This window comes from Lepisosteus oculatus, chromosome 24, assembly GCF_040954835.1.
Source record: "Lepisosteus oculatus isolate fLepOcu1 chromosome 24, fLepOcu1.hap2, whole genome shotgun sequence".
NCBI classification, from domain to species: domain Eukaryota; kingdom Metazoa; phylum Chordata; class Actinopteri; order Semionotiformes; family Lepisosteidae; genus Lepisosteus; species Lepisosteus oculatus.
Window position 1 is genome coordinate 8394006 of NC_090719.1, and position 25503 is coordinate 8419508.

A 25503-nucleotide genomic window follows, 5' to 3' on the forward strand; every position below is an offset into this window, starting at 1 on the left:
TTAAGGCATTAGGTTCTCATCTTTTATCTTGAAAAGGTTTTCCATGATCGCCAAGACACTTTGATTCAAAGTTTCTCAGACACGCCTTCATTCTAGCAAGTGATAAGAGATATTAGGCACTCCAAGTTACACAATTTTAGTACTCTAGTGATTATTCTGGCTCAAGTAACATTGCTAGAAACTGAAAGGATGTATAGTATGTTTTTCCATTGAACTTTAATATCTTTTACTTATGATTAATGTGCTTCAACGCTTACTGTTCAAGTGTGTTCCTGATGAACTGGAGTTTTAGTCTGTCATTAATCATCTCTGTTTGGAGACGTTCTGTGTTCACCCCAACAAAATTGGGATACAGTACATTTGAGGTCATGTTATAAAGTATATTTTGCTCACTATTTGTACATGTATATGGCATACTTTATTTCTGATACCAGCATATTATCATTGCTGCACTATATGTTAACTGTGCTATATGATGTAGTAATCTCTTACATAGTATATTTAGCACTGAAACTATTTTGCTGCAGGTATATTTACTGTACGTTTATTAAATGTCATATTTAGTATAGTACAGCACATTCCCTTTTGACAATTTGAAATTTAATGGGCCACTATCTTTCCGAACAAAAAGAATATCTGAATTAATGAACTGCGATTCAGTGACTGATTTTCAGATCCACAAATGAAGGTTTATTGTAGGACATGTCACACATTCTCACCACACACGGAGGGCTGCACAATTCAATTCAGACATTAAGATGTTGGAAATGCATGAAATATTGGTTGCAAAGTTTAATTTTACCATAGCAATATATGATGGAAAACAAGAATTTAAGCTACCTGTTGAAAAGACAGTACTAATGGTTATGCCGATATCAATTTTACATCCTCCATACTTAACGTTACATTTTGAAGTATCAAATAAGAGTAGCCAAACGTTAGGATGCATAGTCAAAGGCCTAAAATCAAAATAAGTAAAATTTAAGAGTGCATTATTAAAACTACATTTAGAATACTATGTACAGTTAGAAACAGATTGAACTTGCTGCAGGATTGAAGGAATGTCCTATGGTCAATAGTATTTTTCTGTTCTTGATTAAGTATTGGTTGATTAAGCATTAGTATTACAGTAAGTCTATTCTCACTGGATTTAAGTATTCAAAATTCTCAAGGTATTGACAAACTCCATCCAACAGATGTTTTGAGAATCAGCAGTGAAAACAACAGCTCAACAGATAAACACAAGTGAAAGCTAAGGCAGAGTGCTAGCAACTAAACAAGGTACTGTAGGTTTAATGGCATATTTTCATCTGTAGCCTTTCTCTCTTATTCAGACTGGTACAGCAGTAACTTAACCATAACAAAAGACACAAGGCAGAAACTTAAAATAGCTAAATAAAACTTTAATAATTCTAGTTGCAAATGTACATAAATTGCACAGCCACATTTTTTAAACACAAACAACTTTCTCTGTACATTATTACATTTTTTTGTTGTAAACTGAAGCAGGTCCAGCGAATACTTTACTTTTAACATACTTACAAAAGTGTTTCTAGAAGATATTATAAAACATACAACAGCTTTTTAGAAACCAGTTATTTGCAACAACAGAAGTCAGAGAGAGAGTATATCTCCATACACAGTGATGTGTATGTTCAGTCTCTTTCCTCATTACTTATTAGAGAGGTTTCCTTTTCAACTATAATGGCACCTAACCAGAATGGAAACTTTCTATGAGCTTTCACCTTGGGTAATGAACACTGTAAATTTACATCACTGAATCAAAATAGAAATTACAATGGATTTAATTTACAGTAACTCTAAAAAGGGCTAGAGAGAGTAAACACTTTAAAAAATGTTCCATTAAAAAAGACAAGAAGGAGCAGATCTCTTGCTTGAAGACCACTTTTAGAAATTTGAACAAAGGGGCATTTTTGTTCAGTACTGTAAAATGTCACTTTTTGGTACAACATTAGCACATGCAATCCAGTTATACTCTATTGATTATTCATTTGCACGTGACATTATTATTAAGGGAAACAAGATACATGAGATCACCTGCACAAATAATAAATTAATTTTAAAGTATTCAGTGTTTATTTAATATATACGCATTTCATTCTTCCCTCTGTCTCCAAAATCATTAACAGGACCTACAGTAGACTGTATACTCAGGGTGATTGGAAAGTAAGCTTACCACAATAGCACTGTCCGTGATGATGTGGGTTAAACCTACTTGCTAATCACACTGTGTCTTAATAAGAGTTAGATATACCCCCTCCTGAGTCTGCTGGGTGAAAGCTTGTCTAGTAAGTTACAAATATTTTCATCTGTAAGACCAGAACGTTTGTACAGACAGCAAGAGGACAGAACCACAGAATTTAACACAGTGATTTCTGCCTATAGAAGTGGTCTGAGTCACTTATCACTAGGATGTAGTATGCTTTCTTCAAAGCAAAACACCGAAATCTTCAAATGATTACTGGGATTTATATTCTGTTAATGAATAACAGAATATAACTAGTGTTAACTAGTGTTAATGGTGACACTAGTTAATATCAGAACCCAAAACAGATCTCTGCATTTATGAGAAATTGCTAAGAATTGCGTGAGTTGTGGAAAATAAACTGATCTTGAGCAGCCCTTTTAGCCTATGCTTGTGGTAATAAGTGTTTTATTACACTTACAGAATGGGACGTCTACTGGGGTCTCAAGTTGATGGGTAAATAGAATTTCCACTAAGGAAAAAAAGTAACTGCACCACAGAAACGTCCTGCTGTTCTGGAGAATAAGAAGCAGAGCCCAAGACTGCCAGGGCATCAAGTGTAGATGCTGAAAATGCATAGTGGCTTTCTGCTTTTTGAAACAGCAGGTGAAAAAATGTCAGGGAAATTTTGTGCTTCCATCTCTTTAAAAAAATAAGGCCCTGGTAACTCAACTGATGAGAGGGCGCCTTGACTACAGCATGAAGAAAAGCATAAAAGATGAATGGTGCTCACATTTTCCGCCCTTATTAGATCAGTGTTTTGCTTTTAAAAAAAGCATACCTGTATATGAAAAGAGACTAGAACAACAATAAAATGAAGCTGAAACTGTCTAAAGAAGCAGCACCAGGAATAACTGTTGGAACTATTTACAATACATCTGTGATATCAGTACAGTAGAATTAAACACAGGGAACATTTACAAAAGAAAGTTCTTTTTATCACATTAGGTAAAAATATTGTGAACATTTTATTTACATTACTGAGGTACCTTGCCTCTAAATACACTCATTTTCTTATATTTAAGCACATACAAAGTATGCAGCAAATTATATAGTGGAAGTTGCTTCTTCCTTACCACTGGCAAATAAAATTAAACTATAACCATCGCGCTACACACTGTAGCACTGGGTATGAGACATGCAGAAAAAAAATATTTTACAGATAAGAAAAAAATACAAAAATATACAAAATATAGAACGCTGAAATGTTTGGTGTTGGTATAATGGGGATGAAGTCAAATTACTGTAAAATGCCAAAAAAGTTATTTTACTTTTTTGACTAGCATCTTAACATTCAGTAGAAAACATGTTTTATGCCAAAGAATAACATCTATGTGTTAATACCACAGAATTGAGAGGTTGTGGAAAGGATCTGTTTTTTAAATAAGTGCAAATAGTCTATGTGCCGATTTCAGTTAATTTGTAAATGTAGAGATCCATTTCTTCATACAATGTAGAAATGTTATGCATTTCTGCCTCAATGTAAAATGTCCTCTGCTTCCTCAGATAGCATCCAAAAATCCAAGGCAATGATTTAATCTAAATTACAACCAAATGCTTTATTAAATACTCCTATGATATTTCTTGCAAAATGCTAATCTTTAAGCTCTTAAATATATTCAGTAATTTGGGAGCAAATTGTGACCTGGAGCAAAAAGCTTTGAAAATGTGTTATAATAGAGTAGATGTTTTTTTTCTTAAAAGGAACAATATAATTAAAGCAATCATTACTGTTGCATGAGAAAAGAATCATAACTCTGCACAGGAAGACAGGGATGCTTGTACTGTCGTTTGTGTTTCCCCACTTTGTGAACATTGTTGCTGAATATTTGGCTACACAGGAAAAATTAACCTGTGAGAGCAGATGTCTTGTCAGAAAGCTGCTCAGAGTTTTAGTTTGATTAAAAAAACCAAATGAGCAAACTAGCTTATAAATGAAAGACATTAATTTGAAACCGACCCTGTCTGTCTTCGGCACATCAGTGACAGCTGATCATTCCTTTCTCGTTTCCCCTGCCAGTTGTGAGTCTTGTGATGTACAGTACATCAGTGTTCGTAACGTCAGATGGTTGCACTCAGGTAGAAAATGACCAAAACACATCTCACAGTGGATATAATGTCATAAAGGATATTATCATGCATGCAAAGCCTTTGAAATGACATGCTCTGAGCAAAATGTCCTTAATGAGGATAATGTGTCAGTCTTTAAACTCTGAAAGCATCACATTTGGTCAAAAAGCAAAAAGGAGCCTGTCTTTTTTTTCTTTTTCTAAATGAGATGGACTGAAGTCTTATTTTGATCAGGTTAATGGCGTGAAATACAAGAGTGACAAGCCTAGCCTTAACATAGTGACGTTTTTATTTTTCAGTCAACTGAAAATGCCATAGGCTTGGCAGCCTTAAAATGAAACAACTAGCAGCTTTTCCTTTCAGACATTCGCCTCGCCATTCTGAAGTTTGAAAATCCTGCAAACTTTTATAGTCTTTTCATTCCCACTCCTCACCCCTCAGCTGCCAAGATCACAACGCTTCATCACCAGAAACTGTGGCTCAAAAAAAAGAAATGGCTTTTTACAGGCTGTTATTTTTTAATGAGACTTGCACAACCCTACTCCTGATTTGTAGGGGGGAAAGAAATAAAGACTGTAAAGGCTGTACTTTCACTGGTAAACATCAGTTATGCAATGATTATTCACAAGCCTTATAAGGTATCAACATAATGCAGCAAGCCGGACTTCCTTAAGGAGAAAAATCTCATACACAGGAATAGGTTTATCTACAGCTGATGTCATTTGTCAACTTTTATGTCATCTGTTTGTCATTTTTCATGTGAGAAAAAAACACGCAAGTAAGCATTTCATTGTACGCAGGTCCAAGTACAAAACTCGAAATTGGGATTGAGCAGGATCATCTTTTTGTCCACAGGGTTTTGCCATGTATTGTGTTAGTGTTTTGCTCCTCATTTAGAAGCAGTAGGACTGAGCTACAGCTAACTACAGTTAGTCCTTGGCTGCAGTATTAAAATGAGCACTTCCATTGAAAATAATGGAACTTCAGAATGTTTTCAGATTACGACCACAACATTTTGCTCTGCTCCTTACGGCGCCAGATACATATCTCCATGTATGTGTTTGTGCATGTAATGTTGTGTTGTTCAAGGTTGGTCTTGGAATGGAATTGGATCTTTTTTTTGTTATTGTTTCCTGCGATGTCCGGGGAATTCCCGTTCTCCCGCCCCCCCCAACCCTCTTCCACCCTGCACGATTGGTAGATTAGCAGCTCGCTCGGTCTGCCTTCATTAGCAGTTGCTGCTGTTCCGAAACTCCCCGTTTTCAGTGATCTGCAGCTTGGTCGGGTTGGTGGGCGAGATTCCGTTGCGGGTCTGCATGCTGTAGCGTTCCTTCAGCTGTGTAAGTGCGCTCATTAACCTTGCGTTGGCTGCATCCAGGGAGGCAATACGCTTTTCCTGCAGGTCAAGTGAGAAACACAGATGGGGTGTTTATTAGGCTCGTATTAATATTTGAATTGGAAGATTGTCTAACGTAAGAGTTCGGGAAATCAAATCTGTGAGAAAGCCAAGTCATTGCAGCAGTAAAAACCTATCCCCACATCTGCATATCCACATGTTCATAGAATGAAGACACCTGTCTTACAGCAGATCAGTAGGCATGATGAGTATTTTAATCAAGGCTTTGTTTTCCTCTTTTTCCATTCTGTAGTTAATCTGGGATATGCAACACTGCCTCTAGGTTATGACTCAACTCAAGAAGTATTACTCTGTAAGTCTGTTTGTCAAGAAATGTTAGCATGGCAAACTTTCACAGCTTTGTGCAGCAATAGCCTTTAACTGCGTCAACAAACAGGTTCTTCTGCAATAAGTCTGCATTAACTTTTAACGACACACAAAGACTAATTAATTGCATCTGCACTCAGTGAAATCTTGAATACTGGATGTTCACATGTGCAATTTAATCTTGCATAATATTACCTTAAAGCTACATTTACCTAAACCTGAATTAGTTGCGCATGAGAAAAGCAGTAAACATTTTTTTGCTCTCCACTGAAATTAAAAACTTTGTATGTATTCTAAGCATGTGTAATCACCAAATAATTTTAAATGTAAGATGGTAAAGCTTAGCATTAGAGTCCCCATTGTAAAAGGTTCAAAGTCTAAAGCCTGATATTATCCCTCAAGGTTTACACATCACTCAATATTTTAAAACACTTTCTGTCAGTCTTTCAAAAAAATTTTTGTTAACACATTCAGGACATGTTTCGGTAGTACATTTTATTCTCAGAACTCAGGAGACTGATGTAGAAGCCACCTGAATACTCAAATAGGTGAAGGAAGGGTAGGTAAAGATCAGGAAAACTGATAATCTTCAGAAATATTCCATTTCAGTAAAAATAATTACAAATGCCCCTTAAAGTTAAAAGATATTTTTAACCCTTACAGATATTTACTATGTCTCCCACCAGAGGGTACTATTTCACTGGGTTCTAAGTAGTTCAACTGTGGGAAGGGGAATTTTACTCATTAAAGACTCGTTCTCTACTCAATAAAATTATATACACCTCTGAAATCTCATGAGACACACAACACTTACCTGGGCATCAATGATCTTCTGTTTCGAATCCACTACGGCCTGCATTTCAGAGTGGTCTTTCTTCAACTCCTCCTCCACAGACATAAGCCTGAAAAGAAGGTTTACAAATATTAAATGTTTTTTTAACATTCAAAATTCCTTTTTTTAATGTTTTGTGGAAGAAGCAAACAAAAAGTAGTGTTCTAACTGACACATAAATACTGATTTAAATATAATAAAGTATAACAATCTATCCTTGGTCAAAGATGTATGTTATTTCAAAATGAATTTCATTTCAGGTTTTATTTTTCAGAGACAAACTTGAAATCTTGTGGTCCTGCTGTATTATGTTAAACTGTTCCACTTAATATTTTGTCAGTGCTCACACAATGCTATCTCAGTTTTCATCTCCCATATTCAGGTTAATGAGGTTTTTCCTCCTCTGGTGTGAGTTTAGTAGCCCTGATTCCTACTGGGTTGGAATTTGTGCAGATCACTCTAGATCTGCAGTCGCCTTACTTTCCTCTCAGCTGTGAAAGGAAACAAGAGGAGTGCCTCTGTGGTCAGCCTGTCCTGTGCTGTGTGATGGCCTGATTTGCTGTGTTTGAAATGCCAAGCACGGCTTTATTTTGTACTTAATCCACTGTACAGGACTTTAAAGATGCCTTTAGAAGGTACATTCAGGGGAGGGCGGCAGATGTCAAGATGACCAAAACAGACCTTGAAAGACATTATAGCAATGTGGGAACAGCACAATAGAAACATCTGATAACATTGTTCTCGCTCTGTGGAAAACTGCCTGCTATCAGGAAAAAGGTCATTTCACGAAGAATAAGGACATCCATGAATCACATGCTTTGCGAATGTTTATTGAACATTTAAGTCGAATTGGTTTTGGCTTAATGTGCTTGGTTAAGGGGTACGTAGCTGGCCTGGGCCAGGGTAGGTTCAGAACCGCATTCAGAGAGAGACGTTAACTGAGGGGTAGCTGCGGAGGTGGAGATGGTGTATTAGATAGAGTGAATGGAAAAAAAAATCGAGAAGAGGTGTGTGCAAGATATATATATAGCAAAAGTCGCTAATGATTGTCATTTAAAGCAGGTGGGTGAATTGTCTGACTATGTCCCAAACTTCCATTTCACTAGGAATAACGGCATACAAGAATTTTTACTAAGTATTATAAGGGCTGTGTTGGACACCTGGGAGCAATAGGAAAGGCTGACACTGTAGGATGCCATCTGACTAAGGCAGAAGTAAGACGCCAGAGAGGGAGGAATCCGGGCTCAGAGGCACCAAAGACGGTGCCAAACACTTGTGATTGAGCTCCAGTGGATAGCCAGGGACAGAAGCAGAAGAGCGCGCAGGTGAAAGAGCTTCAATTCATAAACGGGAGGATGAGGAAAACAAGAGGGAGCAGGAACAGCAGTGATAGTAGACAACAGGAAAAACAGAGCCAGACTGTGAAAAGGGATTGTTAAGAGAAACACACAGGGGAATGAGGTAGAATGGAAGGCTCTGGGGGGGGCGGTAGGGGCACCCCAGGGGTCCTTTTGATAAACGGCAGCTAGCTGCATGGCAGTTGTTTTTTTTTTTGTTCAGTTTAACAAGTAGGAGTAGATTTTTTCTTTTCCTTATATCTTTTTGGTTGTTTTAACACATTTGTGTTATTCAATCTTAAGGAGCATGGTGTTCAATTACGCACATGGCAAAAAAAGAGATGGATAGAATACAGTTCTTTCTGTTTTTTAGTAGTATGGAACATAACGCACACATAAAACAAATGCGAGCTGCAGAACATTTCTCTTTCTTTCCCTCTTGATAGTTTGGAGTATGATCGTCATGTAGAATGAATGCAACAAAAATGCGGGAAGAGGCATGAGCAAGAGATATAATGTATATATAGCAAAGGCAGGTAATGACGGTGATTTAATCAGCTGGGTGAGATTGGCTTGTCCTTATCCCTAGCAAATTTTAGTTCAGAACTTCGATTTTATCATTGCTTAAAAATAATATGGCAGTTCTTGACTTTACAGTGGATTTTTCAAGAGATACTCAACTTTGTAAATACTATACATGAGCCTGTATTTTGTTTGAGTCTACATTGTTTTAATTCCTAAATTCATGATGCATGACACACACTCTTTGCATCTGGCTTTAATACATACCGTGCAAAACAGCACAGATATACAGCTCCACCATTAGTGTCCTTTCTAGCCACTGCAATTTCACATAATATTCCGGTACCCTTACTACTCACATTCTGGATAATTATTCTGACCATGCCCTGCTCGGTACTGAGTGATGTTAGAATAATGGAATACTTTCCACCATATTGTACGACCTTTAAAATGTAATGCTTCTTGGCAACATTTTAGGAAATGACAAAAATGTTGCCACCTCCTACTCACTCTCACCTATTCTTTCCTTTGCTACCTCCCACCTCTTTCTCTTATTTCCTGCTCTCTCCCTCTTTCCCGTGCACACCAGAAGACGCCTCCACAGCCAAAAACATTTTAAGTTGCTGCATTTCTATTAATTCCTTGCTGAAAATCTCTGCATTTTCCTTTGCAGACTGCACACTGATACAGATCGGCACACTAACCTTTTGATAAAAATACAGAAATTCACAGGCTCATCAAATCATATCACGTGCCAGACGGAAATGTCTGACAAGAGAAGAAAATGGGATGCTGAGTAAGAGAGATTAAATTATATTTCTTTAAGAAATTTGGGATCAAGGACTCCAAAACTGTGATGCCAGGCCAACTAAAATTGCAAGCCATGTATGGGAAAGAGGCATGAGCTGGAAAACTATCTCAGCTTCCACCAGCAGGACTGCAGCTGCACTGGTCGCAAGGAAAATCACTGGGGCATCTCAATCTGGCCTAAAGGTTTCATCTTCTCCTCTCCTGAAAATGTTGTCGCCTTCAGGCTTTTTGGGTGCTCTTGCCCTTCCATAAGGGCCCCAACTAGTTCTGTTGGTAGAGCATGAGACTCATAATCTCAGGGTAGTGGGTCCGGGTCCCACATGGGGCGCCAGGTCCTCCATGTTGGATGTTGCGCACAAGGCTAACAACTCTGTTCCGTAAAAAAACTAATGTTACGGTAACGGCAACAGGATGTTGCTGCCCCTACATGTCAGAAGGCATAACGGGCAAACATCCATTGCCCTCCCATTGGAGAGGCGCCTACATGTCCCCCGTACTAAGATTCCACATTCTGGCAGTTAGAGGGCGCCTCAAGCACTGGCCGCTGGCCTCGCTGCACAGCAGAGGCGCAGACCACGCACACGGCTGTAACCAATCAAGAACTGGTCAGTGTACCTCTGACTCCATTCCCCCTTTCCCTGATTCCTGATTCTTATACCCTGTATCCTGCCTCGTTCCTTCCTGTTGTTCTGCCTCAGCCCATTGTCCGATTCTTGTTCTCCTAGTTTACATTATTTTCTCCTGGTTCCTCTGTGTTTCTGTTGTCCCTGCTTTTTGTCTTGTTGTCCCTTGGATTATTTTCCTAGATTCTGAATTTGGCCTGTTCCTGTACTTTGCCTCTAGATCTCATCTTCTGCCTACTACTGTTCTCCGTTAAGGGGGGGGAAATGTCAATTAAAAAACAATTATATTGATGGAGCGAGTTGAGCGACCATCTCTTCGATACTTCTAGTTTCTCGAACAGCCGCCAGACAGCGGACGATTATCGATTTGGAGCACCTAGAGTCCATTGCGAGCATGTTGCTTCAGCTCGTGTTTCCCTTTCTTTGTAGGCCGTAAAAATGTCGTAGGAAATTTCGGGGGAAATCCGGCGCTGGGTTGTCTGCCCATTTAGACAGCCTTCCCTCCGTACCTGCTGATGATGCCCTTCATCTGCAGCTCCTTGTCCTCCTGCTGTCGCCGCAACCGCTCCTCGCTTTCCTCCAGGCGAGCCTGGTACTCCAGCAGCATCTTCTGCGCCTGGTCCTCCTGCCCCTTCAGGCGGGACTCGTAGTCCTCCAGCTTCTTGGCCGAGAGCCGCAGCTTGTCCTGCAGGATGGCAATCTCCTGCTGGTACTGCAGGAAACAAGAACAGCAACCAGCGAAGAAGAAATTATAATTAATGGAACCATTGTAAGTGTCCCCAAAAAAACACGGAGTGCACTTTTTTTATGTACACACTGTTTTATTTTATTCTCTTCCGTCTTTGTCCTAAGGCGGTTTCATGCACGTCGACTCTATGCATTTAACAACTTCCACTCACAGTGTCCAGGTTCATCAAGTGCTTCATTCTGCAAAAGCTTTCACCAACCTACCATTAACCTCCATATCTGGATACAAGAAATCGGCTCTTGACAATGACAGCATTGAACCTGTAGCCTTTTCATGAAGGGAAGCATGTAAAAGAGTGATTTGTAGAGCTCCACACTTCCAAATCCAAGTCTCACCATGCTGTTAAGCTGAGCAAAGCTGCTGTAGCCCACATCATGGATTTTAAGTACTTTTTTTGCTGGCTCAGAGAAATTCAGTATGAAAGTAAATCCCTGAAGAAAAAAGTGAAGGCATTAGAGTGTAACAGAGTATACCTGTTGAATAAAATGTGTAGCTGAAAACATTTTTCAGATGAACAAAATGTCCTTCATAATGTCCCCTTATGTTTCAATAAATGCCTTGAATACAGTAAATTCAGTAGTGCAGGTGAAATTTTATTTAAACCCTGGCAGTCACCTAACGTCCTGGTAAAAATACTATTTAAAATAGTTTTTTTTTTTTGTTTTGGAATGTTAAATGTGGTACAACTAGTAAGCAAATGTACCATAATGAAACACATCTTAATGGGACAATTAAAAGAAACACAACAAAATATTTTCTTCCCATTGGTAAGATACTCTCCAGTTTGTGCTCAGACCTCAAATATACATCCATACCAAACCCGACACTGATGTGGCTGTCTCTATTCTATCTAATTGCATCTCTGACATAAAAATTTGGATGACTCAAAACTTCCTTCATCTTAACTGTGACAAGACTGAAGTCATGCTTATTGGTACCCCCCATCAACTTCGCAAAGCCAGTCCTGTAACCCTGTCTGTAGATGGCTCTGTACTTGAGCTCCAATCAAAATTGAAAAACCTTGGGGTTATATTCGATTCTGGCTTAACATTCGACCCACATGTACAGCATACTGTCAAAACATCTTTTTTTCACCTTAGAAATATCGCAAGACTACGCCCTATGCTATCATTAACTGTGGCTGAAAAGCTGATCAACATATTTGTATTCTCTCGAATTGACTACTGCAATGCTCTGCTCCCTGGGGTATCTAAATCTACTCTGAACAAGCTGCAGTATGTCCAAAATTCAGCAGCCAGAATCCTGACCAGATCTAGTGCAAGTGTTCACATTACTCCTATCCTGGAGTCCTTGCACTGGCTTCCGGTCAAATTCCGCGTAGACTTTAAAATCCTCATGCTCACCTACAAGGCTTTACATGGCTTGGCACCTCAATACCTGTCTGAACTTTTATCGCCCTACTCCCCACCTCGCAACCTCCGCTCTTCAAATTCTGCCCTCCTTACTGTCCCCCAAGCCCGTCTACATTGTATGGGCGACAGGGCCTTCTCCTGCTATGCCCCCAAGCTCTGGAACTCCTTGCCCAAGGATATTAGAGACTCACCTTCTCTAAACTCCTTCAAATCCAGACTCAAAACCCTCCTTTTCAGAAAAGCCTTTACTTAACTGGTTCCATTCTTCACCCCTCTGCTCTTCTTAATACCATCTTCCACGGTCTCCTCTATTGTTATTGTTGTATTGTTGTAATTATAATTGTGTCCTGTCTTGTGAAATTTTCTTATTTATTGTTGTAGTCTTCTTATTTATTGTTATTGTCATCCTGTAAAGCGCTTTGAGAAGCCACCTTTAAAGGCGCTATATAAAATAAAGTTTATTATTATTATTATTACCTAATACAGTATTTCCATACTTTCACTTTTGTTTGTCCAGGGAATTAATTTCTTCCTAAAGAAATTAATTAGTGGAGAAGAAAAGCAGAGTAAATCACAGCAAATGAACCACACCTGCCTGTTTTAGTTTTGAGAGAAAAATAATTGGGGAAAAAGCATCCTGTAATGTAGGAGAACATTTATACTGTAGGCAAAGCAGCGTGACGGTATTTTTCAATCAACTACATCAGACAAAATGAGAAGGGAACTTAGCTGGGAGCACTGGAAGTCATCTGGTATTTACAATATCGGTGCAGAACACAGAAAGGAAGTCCGGGGGGGTGGAAAAATAATTCCTGAAATTGGCTCACTCCAGGGCTGAAGACCAAAGGGAAAGGATGAAATATTCTGACATACTGGAGGCCTTGAAGCCAGTCTGGTCTTCCTAATTCCCTGAAGTGTCTTAGCAACCAGACAACACAATAAGAGCAAGGAAAAGAAATATTACTGCTAAAATGATGCTATTGTGCCTCACTCAGCACAGTGACCAGCTGGACAAGAGCACAGTCAGTAATACATCAACAGGCCAAATTAAATTTATCTTAAAAGCTTAAAGAAAATGTTGGTCCAGAGACCATTATACATAAAAGTTACAGCATAAAAGACAGCAATTTATAGCGTCAATAAAAGTTATGTTGTGCTCCGGAGGAAATTTCTCAAAGTGAAAGCGACTTTGAACCTTTGAAATAATTGCATCTGCAGCTGAGTGCAATCTTCTGTGCCTCAGCGAAGCTGGTTTTGTTTTTGGGACTTAGTCTCTGCAAAAATAAATTCAGAGAGTATCTCTGCAGTGCTGAAGATTTGTTTTCTGAACTGAAAGACTTTAGATTTTAGACCTTAGCAAACCAACATTTGAATGTTAATATTTATTCCAGGGGTTAGAATCACTGGCACAGTATGAAAGGAGCAAGTTTTACATTGCTGTATTTTTTTAATACGTTCCAGTTATAGAGGTCAGCTGCATTTTCCATAGCTTCTCAAATTGTTCTGGCTTGTGGAAAACAAAATTAATAACTTAATATTAAGATAAAAATATTACCAGTGTTAAAATATTGTGGAGAAAATGCTGCTTTTCAGTGCTAGACAGACAGCTCTATCAAACCACACTAAAATTAAGGGTCTTCTGATTATTTGGCAGGAAGATAAAGTACAGTACTTATGGATATACAAAAACACGAAGCACGAGTACCATATTTTAAGTAATAGAATGGAAAATGGGCTTATTGCTGTCACAATAACAACTGTAGCTGTAAGGGATTTTGATTTACTGAAGCTAAGAAAATATGATAAACTATTCTCGATAGAGCACTAATTTCTAGGCACTAATTTTAATTCCCTGCCGAACCAGGCAATTAAACAAGTCCACATATAATAGATTTGATTCGGTAACATTAAATAAAAGGTGATATCTGAACTTTTAGACCTCCCTCCTACACAAATTAAATTTAGAATTCTAGTTATGGACATGTGAACAGATACAGACCTACAGTATACAATGAATACTCTGTGAATCAAAAATGAATGTGCTATAATGTAAAATATTTTCAATCTTTCAGATACACCCAGACGTCTTTCTCTTCACTTAAGTGAGAGATTTCCTGCTGATTACAAGGTTCTCCTTTGCACCCACAGGACAACAGAACATTACTTCGCATCAGATACTGTTACAAAACACTTACAATAATTAAAAATAAAATGGAATCTTTATAACGAAGACATAAAACACTATTTATTACAATTTGGTGGCAGATGATTACCCAGTAATGCAGATTAAGATGTTTCCAGATGACAAAATCTATTTCAAACGTTAGGGATTGTATTAGATCAACAAAGGCAATTACAATGCAGCACATATTCTTACAATTTCATCCTCAAAGGAGACTTTTCAGATAGGAGATACAATTTGTTTCAAAGCAGTGTTTGCCACCACATGTATTTATAAATTCAAATCAAAACAGAGTTCTGTACATTATATAGTGCATGTCAGACATGTGTGTGGCACAGGATAATGTGGGTGTGCTCAGTTCCTACCTAGAGGAAATGCTGAAGGCAAAATGCACTGTAATGGGTAATTAGAAAGAACATTTACATTCTCCCTGTAAAACAAGTCAATGGGATAATTCAGCATCATGTTTATAGCACTGAGTTTAGAAAGCCTCTCCGTTCGATATTTATTTCACATCTGATGCTCAGTAATCCATACGCTGCCAACAGAACCGCTGCAGAACCGTGTGCTGCATTCAGTTGACTGCAAAATTCAATCAACTCGATGCCGACCGTAACGGGAAAGAAGCGTCTTTAGAACGGTTCTGCTTTAACATAAATACCACATCTGGTTTTATTTAAAGCAAATTGTCTCGCATGGTATCGCAGGGATATTGCGCAGGACATCTGTTCAATCCACCGTAGGCTGTCATCACCACATCAGAGAGTGGGAATGGATTGACGGAACAATTGCTATGGCTGGAAAGCAAAAGGCCTGGCTTTCACCATGTTGCCATCTGCGCATTGTTGCAGATTTCCCATGATGTAACACAGTTTTGCGACAAGTCGAGCTGAACAATTGGCTTGCTGACCATGTACTTTTAATCTGCTGTCTCTTTTACTTTAATAATCAGCGCGCACGTGTTGCTGAGCGGCAAACTGGAACTGATTTTTGAAGCGTGTCGCTGCCCGGTTCCTTGCACTGCTGATAGGTGGAGGCAAAGAAGTCCAGATGCGTTTTTTTTTTGGAGCTCGTTTTTCTCGTGTGCACGCCCTTCATTTCTCCTTGACCGTACTTAAGTGTTTGGTTTGCTTGAGAAGGGCTTTGACAATTTTGTTTTGGTTTTGAGGGTTCAGCGACAAAAACCATAAGGGGTGGAGACCCAACTGCAGGAGGACTACAGTACAGAAGAAACGTTCAGCTGGAGCCTGTGTAATTCCCAGTGACGTTTTCACTGAAAACACGAAGGGGGTCGGCGAAGACATGCCGAACGCATGATGCATCGCGTGTGTCTGGATGAGCCAGGGATGTGGTGGTGGGGTTCCCCCCACTTTGACACAATCGGGTCACCTACACTGGCAGAGGTCTGCCTCTTAAATACAGCGGGCAGTGTAAAGTCAAAAACATTGGAAAAAAAAACCCAACAACAGATTAAACCACAAACATGTGCGCCAGCAGAACTAATTGAATTTTGCAAAACCGACACAGCAAATTAGACACCAAGAGAGGCCCGTGTCTCTGAGGAATACCCTAAAATAAACAGGAAAAAATAAGGGAATTATCAGCCTAATGAACACACCTGGTATGCTAAGGAAAGGACTAGCAGGCTGCCACATCAAATCAGTGCATAAGCAAATGTTACATTTCTGAATCACAAAGTGTCAACCTTCATTTTCCAAGCAAGATGTAGATGGGGCATTTTGTTTTGTCCAGGTGTGATGCTTAAATAAATATGATATACAACTTAAATAGGATTTTCCAAATACATAGAACAATAGAATAACAATAAGAAATAGTTTAGTGCACGACTGTATTGTCACCTGTATTCCACACTTACCTATTGCAGATCAGTTACTATCCGTAGATATACAGTACCATTCCAGTCTCACAGGAGGATCCCTTCATAGCATATTTGTAACATATACAGTATATTTGTATACATTGTACATGGATAGATGATGGTGACCAATGTAACAGTCTGTCACCCCACAGATGTTATTAGATTTGGTTTAGTTGGTTTAAATTGCAAAAGCTGTATTTTGTATCACTTTAACAAGTATCAAGCTTTTCTCCCTGCAATTCACACTAAAAAAAAGATCCATATGCTATTAAAAATGCATACTGAATTTAAGCAGGCAGCCTTTGAAACCATTTCACAGGGTCGCTGTGATATAAAGCTATTTTATTTTTTTATCAAAAATACTGTAGCCTTAAAATGGCAAATAACCGCTGGTAGGTTTAAGGCCTGAATGTGTTCAATATCTAGTTTCAAGGATAATTTGGAACAGTTCTGATGCAAGTTCAAGCATGATTGAATAAGAGAACGACTACCAAATCAATTAACAGAATACACTTACAGTATAACTTACTATCACCTAGAGGGATAATTTCATTCCTGTCCCGTATAAACCAAATGAAACATATTTTAAACCACAAGAAAAGCTATTCCACTGATTCATCACACCATTAATAATACACTTGTAACCACTTCATTGCAGGTAAATGACTAAAGAGTTGACTGTATAACATGTTTTGTTTATTAAAACACACGGTTTATTATTAATCCGTCTATATAAAGTATCATACAATTCCCTTGCTTAATGCGCCCGATTATTTTTGGTCAGACAGTATAATATTCTGCTCAGTGCTTGACTTGTGCTCCCTGAGGCAGGTGCATGTTTGGGGGTTCTGTGCCATTACCTTTTCAGTCTGAGTGAGTTCCTCTTTGTTTCTGAGCTCCTCCCTGTGTTTGGAATCTGGGTCAATTCCTTCGTGTTCTATATACTGCACATTCATATTCAAAAGCCAGGCTGCAGTGCGGTCCAACGCATTGGGGTTCACAGGGGAGGGGGCCTAGTGAGATCAACACAACAAACACATGAGGTCGGGGGAAAAAAAAAATCAGCAAAGCAAAAACCCCAAAAAATAAAACAAAATCAAAGCTGCAATGGTAATGCTGTCTGCGTTAGAGCTGTGAGGGTGTGGAAACAGGAACACGGAATGCTATGACTTCAGTGATAGTGATAGTCGAGTGTGTTTTACCATAGCTTACCGAGAAAAAAAAAATCACTCGGTTTCGGGATCAGATAAAATTTTAATGTGGTAAGAGAGTCAAAAAGGAAAGTTCTTTGTTTGCTTTGTAAGAGCTAATAATTGTTTGTAAATTAACAGAATAGAAATAGCATTTTAGTGAGACTCCGTATGCTGCTTCTGAGGAAAAAGGGGGTGATCTTTTTGTATTAAAAAAGACATCTACAATAAACGGAATCATTTGCACGCTGCTTTCCAAATCAAATGTGCTTTTCATGAGAGTTTCCTTCATCTGTTAATCAAATTATCATCCTGCTTTTCAGCAAAACAATACAGTTAGGAGAATGATTTGCCGAACCACGACAAGCATGGGTTTCTAAAATCAGCTGGGGACCCGGAATACAATTTGTGAACATGTGAATGGCAGCACAATGGGGATGAAAACATTTTTCAACAATTAGAAATTATGACTGTGTCAAATTTAATGCAACTAATAAAGTCGGGCTTCCTAAATAAAGCTGTGCCAGGCCACATTACTGTGTACAGATGTTCTCAAGTGTAATTCGTTGTGATTTATAATCTTAATTTAGAGGTTTAATATCATTATTTCTGGTACTACTTTCAGTTTGATAAATGCTGTGCCTTTTTTATACGTGCTGTAAACCGAAGAGAAAAATACGCTCTGATGGAATGAGGGACTTAAGTTAAACCCCCTAAGTTAAACATCATTCCGGGATGAAAAGTTCAAAGGGGGAACTGAGGTCTATTGTGGTTTTGCAGGCAAAAAATTAAGAAGTTATTGCATCATTTTTTTAGTTTGAGAAGAACACCATTATACCAGTATTATATATAAAATAAAATGCAATATACCTGATTGACAAGCATAAGAACTGAAAAATGACATTTCAAATTTCAAAATAGATACTGTACAGTCAGTCTGATGGAACTGTAGACAAGATAAAGGAGACACGAATCCAGAGACTCTTAATTAAAGACTAAAGCCTAATAATAATGATAAAAACAATAATAATAATAATACAATCTTTAATACAACATTTAAAACACTTGCTTCTGATTTTACATTTACTTCTGAAAATGCACGTGGCTCTACTAATTTTGTGTTTTTAGGATGACTGAGTCTGTGCTATGTGTGTGTGTGCACCAAGTGCTACCACACACTGGGGCTGGGGTTCTATTAATCAATCCTGTATGAAAGACAAATCACTCTGATTGTAAAGGAGCTCTTCTAGTGACCTTCACCAGAAAACACAGATTGATAGTAATGACTGATCCATATAATTACAAAGACTCAAGCAGGGCTGCTGACAGATCTCTGCTATTAATGGTGTAGGACTCTATCAATAAAACATGGAAAGCTTTAAAGATTGGAGCACTCATTATGACCCTACCCCTCTCTCATCAATAACTGATTGACTGACTCAGTTGGATGACCCACAAATGCCTGGCATACTACACAGTTAGTGACCAAATCATTCACATCTGCAACATGTCACAGAATGAAATAATGTGGGCTCAGTTCCTTCTAGTATAGCTATTTCAAGGATCTGACTCAGTTCTTATTACATAACATATCTCTATACCTTGGGTGGCAGGACTCTGTGTAGGGGGATTTATAATATTGACACTGTTTATGAGAACTTCTGCAAAGGCAGGGCAGGACTCTGGCACTAGCAATGAATTGCATGAACTGCTATTCAACGTTTGAGTTCTGAATTCTGCATTTTACATAATATGCATAACTTACTCATAACCTTAAAGTGGTAAGTGTAAGAATAGCACAATCAATTCAGTGTGCACATGCAGCTCTTAAATTCTCAAATGTTGGTATCAACAAGTAAAAACAAAATGAAAGAAGGAAATGTGAATGAGGAGGAATATTCTTGGAATATTGAGTTTCTTCTGCCATACAGATCAAAAGAGAGCTGTTCTGCTCTTTTCCAGGAGGCAGGACTGCTATCTGCTGAGATGGGTTATACTTGACGGGCATTTAATGAAGATTCATTCAAGAAGAGTTCAGCAAAATAGTGTAAACAATGAGTTTGGGCATTTAATCACTACTCTGGAAGGAACAATGATGCAGAAAATTAATTGTGTTTGTGCACTTCATTCCCAGCCTCCCAATCTGAGCAGAAGAACATGCTTCATCCTCTACCTAATATCCTGTGGTGTCCTGTTGGTGTGCAGCTCTGAGACTGGACTTTTCCTATTTGTTGTAAAGCTTTTAGTGTTTGAATGTAAAAGACAACTGTGATTATATGTTCCATAGTAAAAATAGGCTTGTCCACGTCTCTCAACACTAAATGAATCCGTTCCAAGGACGTTTTCCCTACTGACTTTCTTAGAAGATAGGTAGAGTATCCAGGTATTAACCTGTATTAATAAACACTGACTGAATTTTTTTTAAAAACTTTTAAGGGATTTAAAAGAAACACAATTTCAATTTTTATTATTCTGGTCAGACCGGTCTAGCTCACCTGCTTGTGCATGGCGCGCTGCTTTGTCTCTGGACTGTCTCCTTTGGAGGAAGATGACTGCTGCCTTAATCTCGCACCACTGCCGGGCCAGTCAGGAGAGGATGACATCATACTGCCGCTGGAGGGCCTGGGGTAGGGTGCCGTGTTTAAGAGGTTGGGAGGGGTGCGCCCCCTGGTGACTGGAGGGGGCGGTTGGTCTATCCGGCGCTGGGGGCCAGCGCTGTTCTGCCGGGGAACGGTGGGTTGGTGCTGACTCTCCGTCAAGGAGAGCTGCCTCCTTGTGAACTCCCCCGAGCGCCGCGCAAAGTCCTCGCTGTTGGCCTGGTTCAAGAAGCCCACCTTGTTGGCCACGCCGTCCTCGTTGTTGCTCTGGGAACTGATGGAGCTGTGACACTCGGAGCCCGAGTCGCCAACCCCGCGGGGGGAAACGGGCAGGCCCGCCGCCATCTGGTACACGGGGTTCTGGAACGATAACGGGGCCAGCAGCTGCGGTCGCCCCGGCAGGTTTTCGGAATTGGGTGTCGTGGGGGTCTGGCCAGCCCTCCTCATCGTCGGCCCGATGTTGGCGTTTCCTTGCGGCGTCCGTGCAGACCACACCCCGCCTGTCAGCTGTCCGATAGACGACTGACTGTCATTCAGGGAGTCTCCAACGCCCGCGGCGTTGGGCCCACTCTCCAAGCTGCGATTGTCTTGCAGGTCCACCATGGACAGGCTCTTGCTGCCGTTGGGCATTTGCAGTTCAGGCTCGTTTGCTTCGGAGTAGCTGGAGCTCCGAGCTGGGGAGGGCTGCACGCCCGAGTTTCTGGTGACGAAAAAGAGATCCTTGTTCTCGGGGGTGGGTGATGGAAGCCGTGTGAAATCAACCAGGCTAAAAAACAAAATTCACAAGAAAGCCAGGGCACATGGTGAGAAACGACACAGACATTTTCAAAAAATGCATTCTTCAACTACCATTTACTAAAATCAAACTTATTTTTTACTTCTGGGGTTTTATTTGAGCAAACATCAATTTATTAACAGTTTCAGGGATCCTTTTTGTTTTGGGATAGTAAAGAAAAAGTACTAAACAAAGGGTTCCCTTATGACTTACTATGACGAGAGTAAGAAAAATAGTTTAAAAAAACAAACACCTTTTCCTCACAAGAACACTAATCACTGGCTTGACTGTGAAGGAACGCAGAGTTCTGTCATTGAGCTCAGAATCACAGTTGTCTTAAACCTTTCTCAGTCTGGTTGGCTTTGCATGGTCACTAAAGGAGCCACAGACAGTATTTTAAGTTTGTAACATAAATCTCAATGCCGTGCTGGCAGGTAGTGGACATCATTGTCAAAGAAGACATCACTATAGTACTTAATTCCAGTATATGTATTGATCTCAGAAAACAATGACCTAAACCATTTTCTCAAAGGATTTACAATAAAACAGGAAACCATTAATTGATAAAATACATGAAGAATGGAAATCTGTAAAAGGCAAACTGGCTCCAACTTTAAACTTTGGGAACTTTTGGTACACACTATGTGTTTTAAATTGATAGAAACCAGTTTTACAGCACCTCACTTTTATGAAATGTTGCATATTGTTATGCAGTAAGCACAGAAAGCCCTTTGAATACAGTGGACAGGGAACAAAATACAAAAATCCTAAATTTCTAAATTAAAACACATAATTAATTTAAAAAATATATGAATTTGAACTTTATTGCCATATGTAACCAGTACATGTACTGGTACAATGGAATTCTTACTTACAGAAAGTCTCTTGATTGTTAAAAAGTGTAAAAACACAAAGTGCAGACAGTGCATCAAGATATTACAAGACAAACAGTAGACAATGTACAGTACAAATAAACAAGTGAACAGTTCGAATGTAAACAATGCAGACATGTAAACAATGACTGTAGATGTGCAATAAATAAGAAATCATAATGAGGTAGATGGTGTAGGTGTGGTCCAAGGAGCATGGCCAAATGTGTTCGCCAATATATAATTTAGTGATCTTTATCATCAGCTACTGAGATATCAAAACAAGATTTTACATTGTGACATAAAAATGTTTTATCAGCTAAACAAGAGAAACAGCATATTCAGAAAAAAAGGCTGTAAAGTCACCTCTGACTCATCAGCAGGAAACAGTACTTCATTTACAGAATTGTCAGCATGTCCACATTTTCCCCAGCAGACTGGAAAGAACACGCCTGCTTCGATCCAGTTCTCCTTACCCTGATAGATCATTCTCAATGACCATCTTCTGCAGGCCTGTGGAGATGCTACAGCCAGCGCTGGGAGGAGAGGCCACCCGCTCAGAGGTGACGGAGACCTGCACGCTCGACGGGTTAGTAAGTGCTGTGTTCACATCTCTCAGGACACGTGGCAGAGGTCCCAGCTTCGAAGCAGTACCCTGCAGGAGGAGAAGAGGAAAGCCTGTTTTACTCTCTTTTTCCCCTGTCTGGAAAATAACAGCCGCCAGGTAATTGATGACCCTGATGTAGTAGAATAATAAATGAACACTGCTTTATGTACATACTCCTCGTTACCTAGGAAAACAAATGTGATTTTAAAAAGAAATGCAAATAAAAAGCAATACCTTTGATTCATTCTTTCAAGAAAATTAAACCACCAAACCAGCTAAAGTTAATCAATGAAGGTCTGTTTTTTCCATCTCTTTACATAAGCACTCTTATTGTAAGAATAAAACAATATTGGACAAATAAAATATTACCCTGCACATCTGCTTTGAAAGAGCACATTGAAAGAGTCTGCAATATTTCTCATATATTCTCAAAAGTTCTCATTTGTTTTTTAAACTTTCACTGTGTGAGAGTACACTACTATCTCTTTTTTCTTCTGAAAAACCATCACACTTCAAAGGTTTTTTTTAATCAGCTTAGATAACATAATGGTGAGAATAGATTTCAAGTCCATTAAAGTAAAAAAAAAATCTAATCAAGACAGTGCATTAGCCTTTAACTCCGGCTTGTCTTTCATTATTCCAGAACAGGAAGAAACTCACCATTCAAACCCAAAATGACTTACATTCTTCAGCTTCAGAAAACAAAACGCTGTACACCTTTATTATGCAATGCAGTTTCTCTATTACTTTTGTAGAATGATGTACTGTATGCGTTATCGTATATTCCTCAAAATACATACAGAATACCAGAAAATGACATTTTCATTATATTAAATGAGCTCTAATTTCTTTAGATTTTTCTGCCGCATCAGGCACTACAGTATACTGTATATCAATATCAAAACCTGTCTATTATAATGCATCTGAAATCTTGAAGTCAGAATTTTAAATTACAGATCCGCCAGATGTATCTAAAGATTATTTTTATTACACCACAATAATAAGCAATCCCAATCCAATGTGCTACAAGCTGAAGCAACATCTTAATACGTTTTTGTTTTGGTCACTTAAAACCGTCACCAGATTGCATCTGTTTGTGTTTTAACATTCACGTATTTGATAGAAATCCAATCACCAAGAAATGAACGGAATAACTGTCTGCCTGCAGCTGTTGCTGTCTGGGGCTCCGAATTACCTGCTCAAGCTGCGAGACGACCTCTGACAGCAGGGAGTGCAGTGTGGAGAGCTCTCTCCCCAGGTCGATGTAGCCCTCAAAGCCAGCCGTGTTGGAGATGGTCTCAGGGTTAGAGATCTCCAGCAGGAATCTCTGCATGTTGGTCCACTCGTGCTCCAGGAACTGGTTCATAAAGGACATGTACTCTTCCTTGCTGCCAAACCTAGGCAATGCAGACAGCAGGCTGTTTTTTTTTTGCAAAAGACTGGGTTTAACCATACTATTTATAAAAACATAAGAATATGGCTACAAACTGGGTCAAAAGCTAGATTATCAGTTTCAACAATGTGACTGGGTGTCTTATTTCAGACCCCCAAAAAACATCACATAATGAACTGCCTCTTGTTCTAGGCCTTAAATACACTTTCCTTAAACTTCTGTTCCTCCGGTTTGTGTTTCAGCGATGATCTGTGAAGTACACTGAAATGATTTTGTCAACCCTTTAGAGGATTTTGAATATGAGAAAGAAATTGGCTTATAGTCTTTGCTGTTTAAGACGAAATAGATTCAATTTTTTTAGCCTGTCGGTACCGGCAGGACATTTCTTTAAGCCTGGGAAAGTATCTGGATGCTATTACATTGACGTTTTTTGGGTATGCATGATGCCATGATCATTGTAGGAATAGGGGTGCTGCAATATAGTCTGAGGCAGAAGGCATTTTGCTGGATTCATTTTGTATCAGCAGTATTGTTTACTGTCCCAATTCTGGCCAGTGTAATTTGGTAAGATGTGTAAAAAACGGACAAAGGGTATTACATTTTCTCTACCATATTTAAAAAGGCACCTTGGTAATGACTAATCAAAAGCTAAAAGAGCAAATCAATTCACTGAAGCTGGCAGCAGCATCATTCAAAATTGTATCAAAGCTATATTCATACTTAATGTTTCTTCTATAGTACATGAACATCTTTTCTACTGAGACCTTTATTAGCCAAGGCTGAAAGCTTCTGGGCCTTTGCAGACAAGAGATTTTTCATCAGAGATACGCCTAGTTAATAAGAGGCAGACTTGAAACACTTGGACAGAATGGAATGGGACAACAAAGTAATATTTTCTGAACTGCAAGAGAACCTTTCAGCAAGTGTTAAGCACAGTGTTGCTAATCTGACTAATCTGATACCAAACTATAGGAGGTGTGAATCCAGGGCAAGTGAAAGATATTTAACATATACATTTAGCCCAGGGTTAATACAACCACCTTTGCACAAGGGGGTGTCTATACAAAACTCAATAAAACTAATACTTCAGACTATAGTTATATTAAACTATATTATATATATAACACTATAGCCTTTCCTTTTTTAGTATTGTCCATCTACATAAAACCATGTAATATAAAATCTATTGGGCATTCACACTTTGATGTAACCTAACACTAAGTTTCAAACACTTTGGTTAGAACTGCTTTTCAAAATTAATTAAAGACCAAAAAACAATACAGGGTCCTTTATTCCCTGATGTTAGGGTGGGTAACCTGTGAAAAATAGATCAAAGAAATCTTCATTATTAGTTTTGTGTTTTGCTGTTCCTAAGTACACAGCATTAGGTGAAAGGTCGCAGCCCTGGTTCAGCACTCACTTGGCAAAGTTGGCCAGATTCTGGGTGACCTTCGCGATGAGGGTCAAAGTGCGGGCCGTGCGGTCGTCGGGGTACTCCTGGAGCAAGTTGAAGAGGGAGGGCGACATGATGGCAGGGCACAGGAACCGCAGGAATAATGAAGCGCTGATGAGCCTCTCACTGATATCAGGTCGCCCCCGGTTACTGCATTCCTGGCGCCATGAAGCAAACACTTCCTTCAGCTCACGAGGAAACACGCTGCAGAGGACAAAACAGTGGTAAAAAAAACCCCAACTTTTTCTTCCACC

At 39.1% G+C, this 25503-nt stretch overlaps 1 protein-coding gene across 10 annotated transcripts in view; it reads right to left on the reverse strand.

Moving 5' to 3' along the window:
* Window positions 1–1382: 1382 nt before the first annotated feature.
* The window catches only part of LOC102689900 (disabled homolog 2-interacting protein), a 365385-nt gene continuing 341264 nt past the window's right edge, over window positions 1383–25503 (reverse strand). For 9 of the 10 annotated variants that reach the window (XM_015366893.2, XM_015366892.2, XM_069183582.1 and 6 more), the window contains 8 exons: window positions 25217–25453; window positions 23599–23800; window positions 22273–22451; window positions 20051–20918; window positions 17226–17378; window positions 10693–10895; window positions 6874–6961; window positions 1383–5732 (listed from right to left, as the gene is read on the reverse strand). In XM_015366893.2, coding sequence (XP_015222379.2) covers window positions 5565–5732; window positions 6874–6961; window positions 10693–10895; window positions 17226–17378; window positions 20051–20918; window positions 22273–22451; window positions 23599–23800; window positions 25217–25453 — 2098 coding nt within the window. In that variant the 3' untranslated portion in view covers window positions 1383–5564. The remainder of the gene's footprint in view (window positions 5733–6873; window positions 6962–10692; window positions 10896–17225; window positions 17379–20050; window positions 20919–22272; window positions 22452–23598; window positions 23801–25216; window positions 25454–25503) is intronic. The other variant, XM_015366894.2, reaches the window with a different exon arrangement.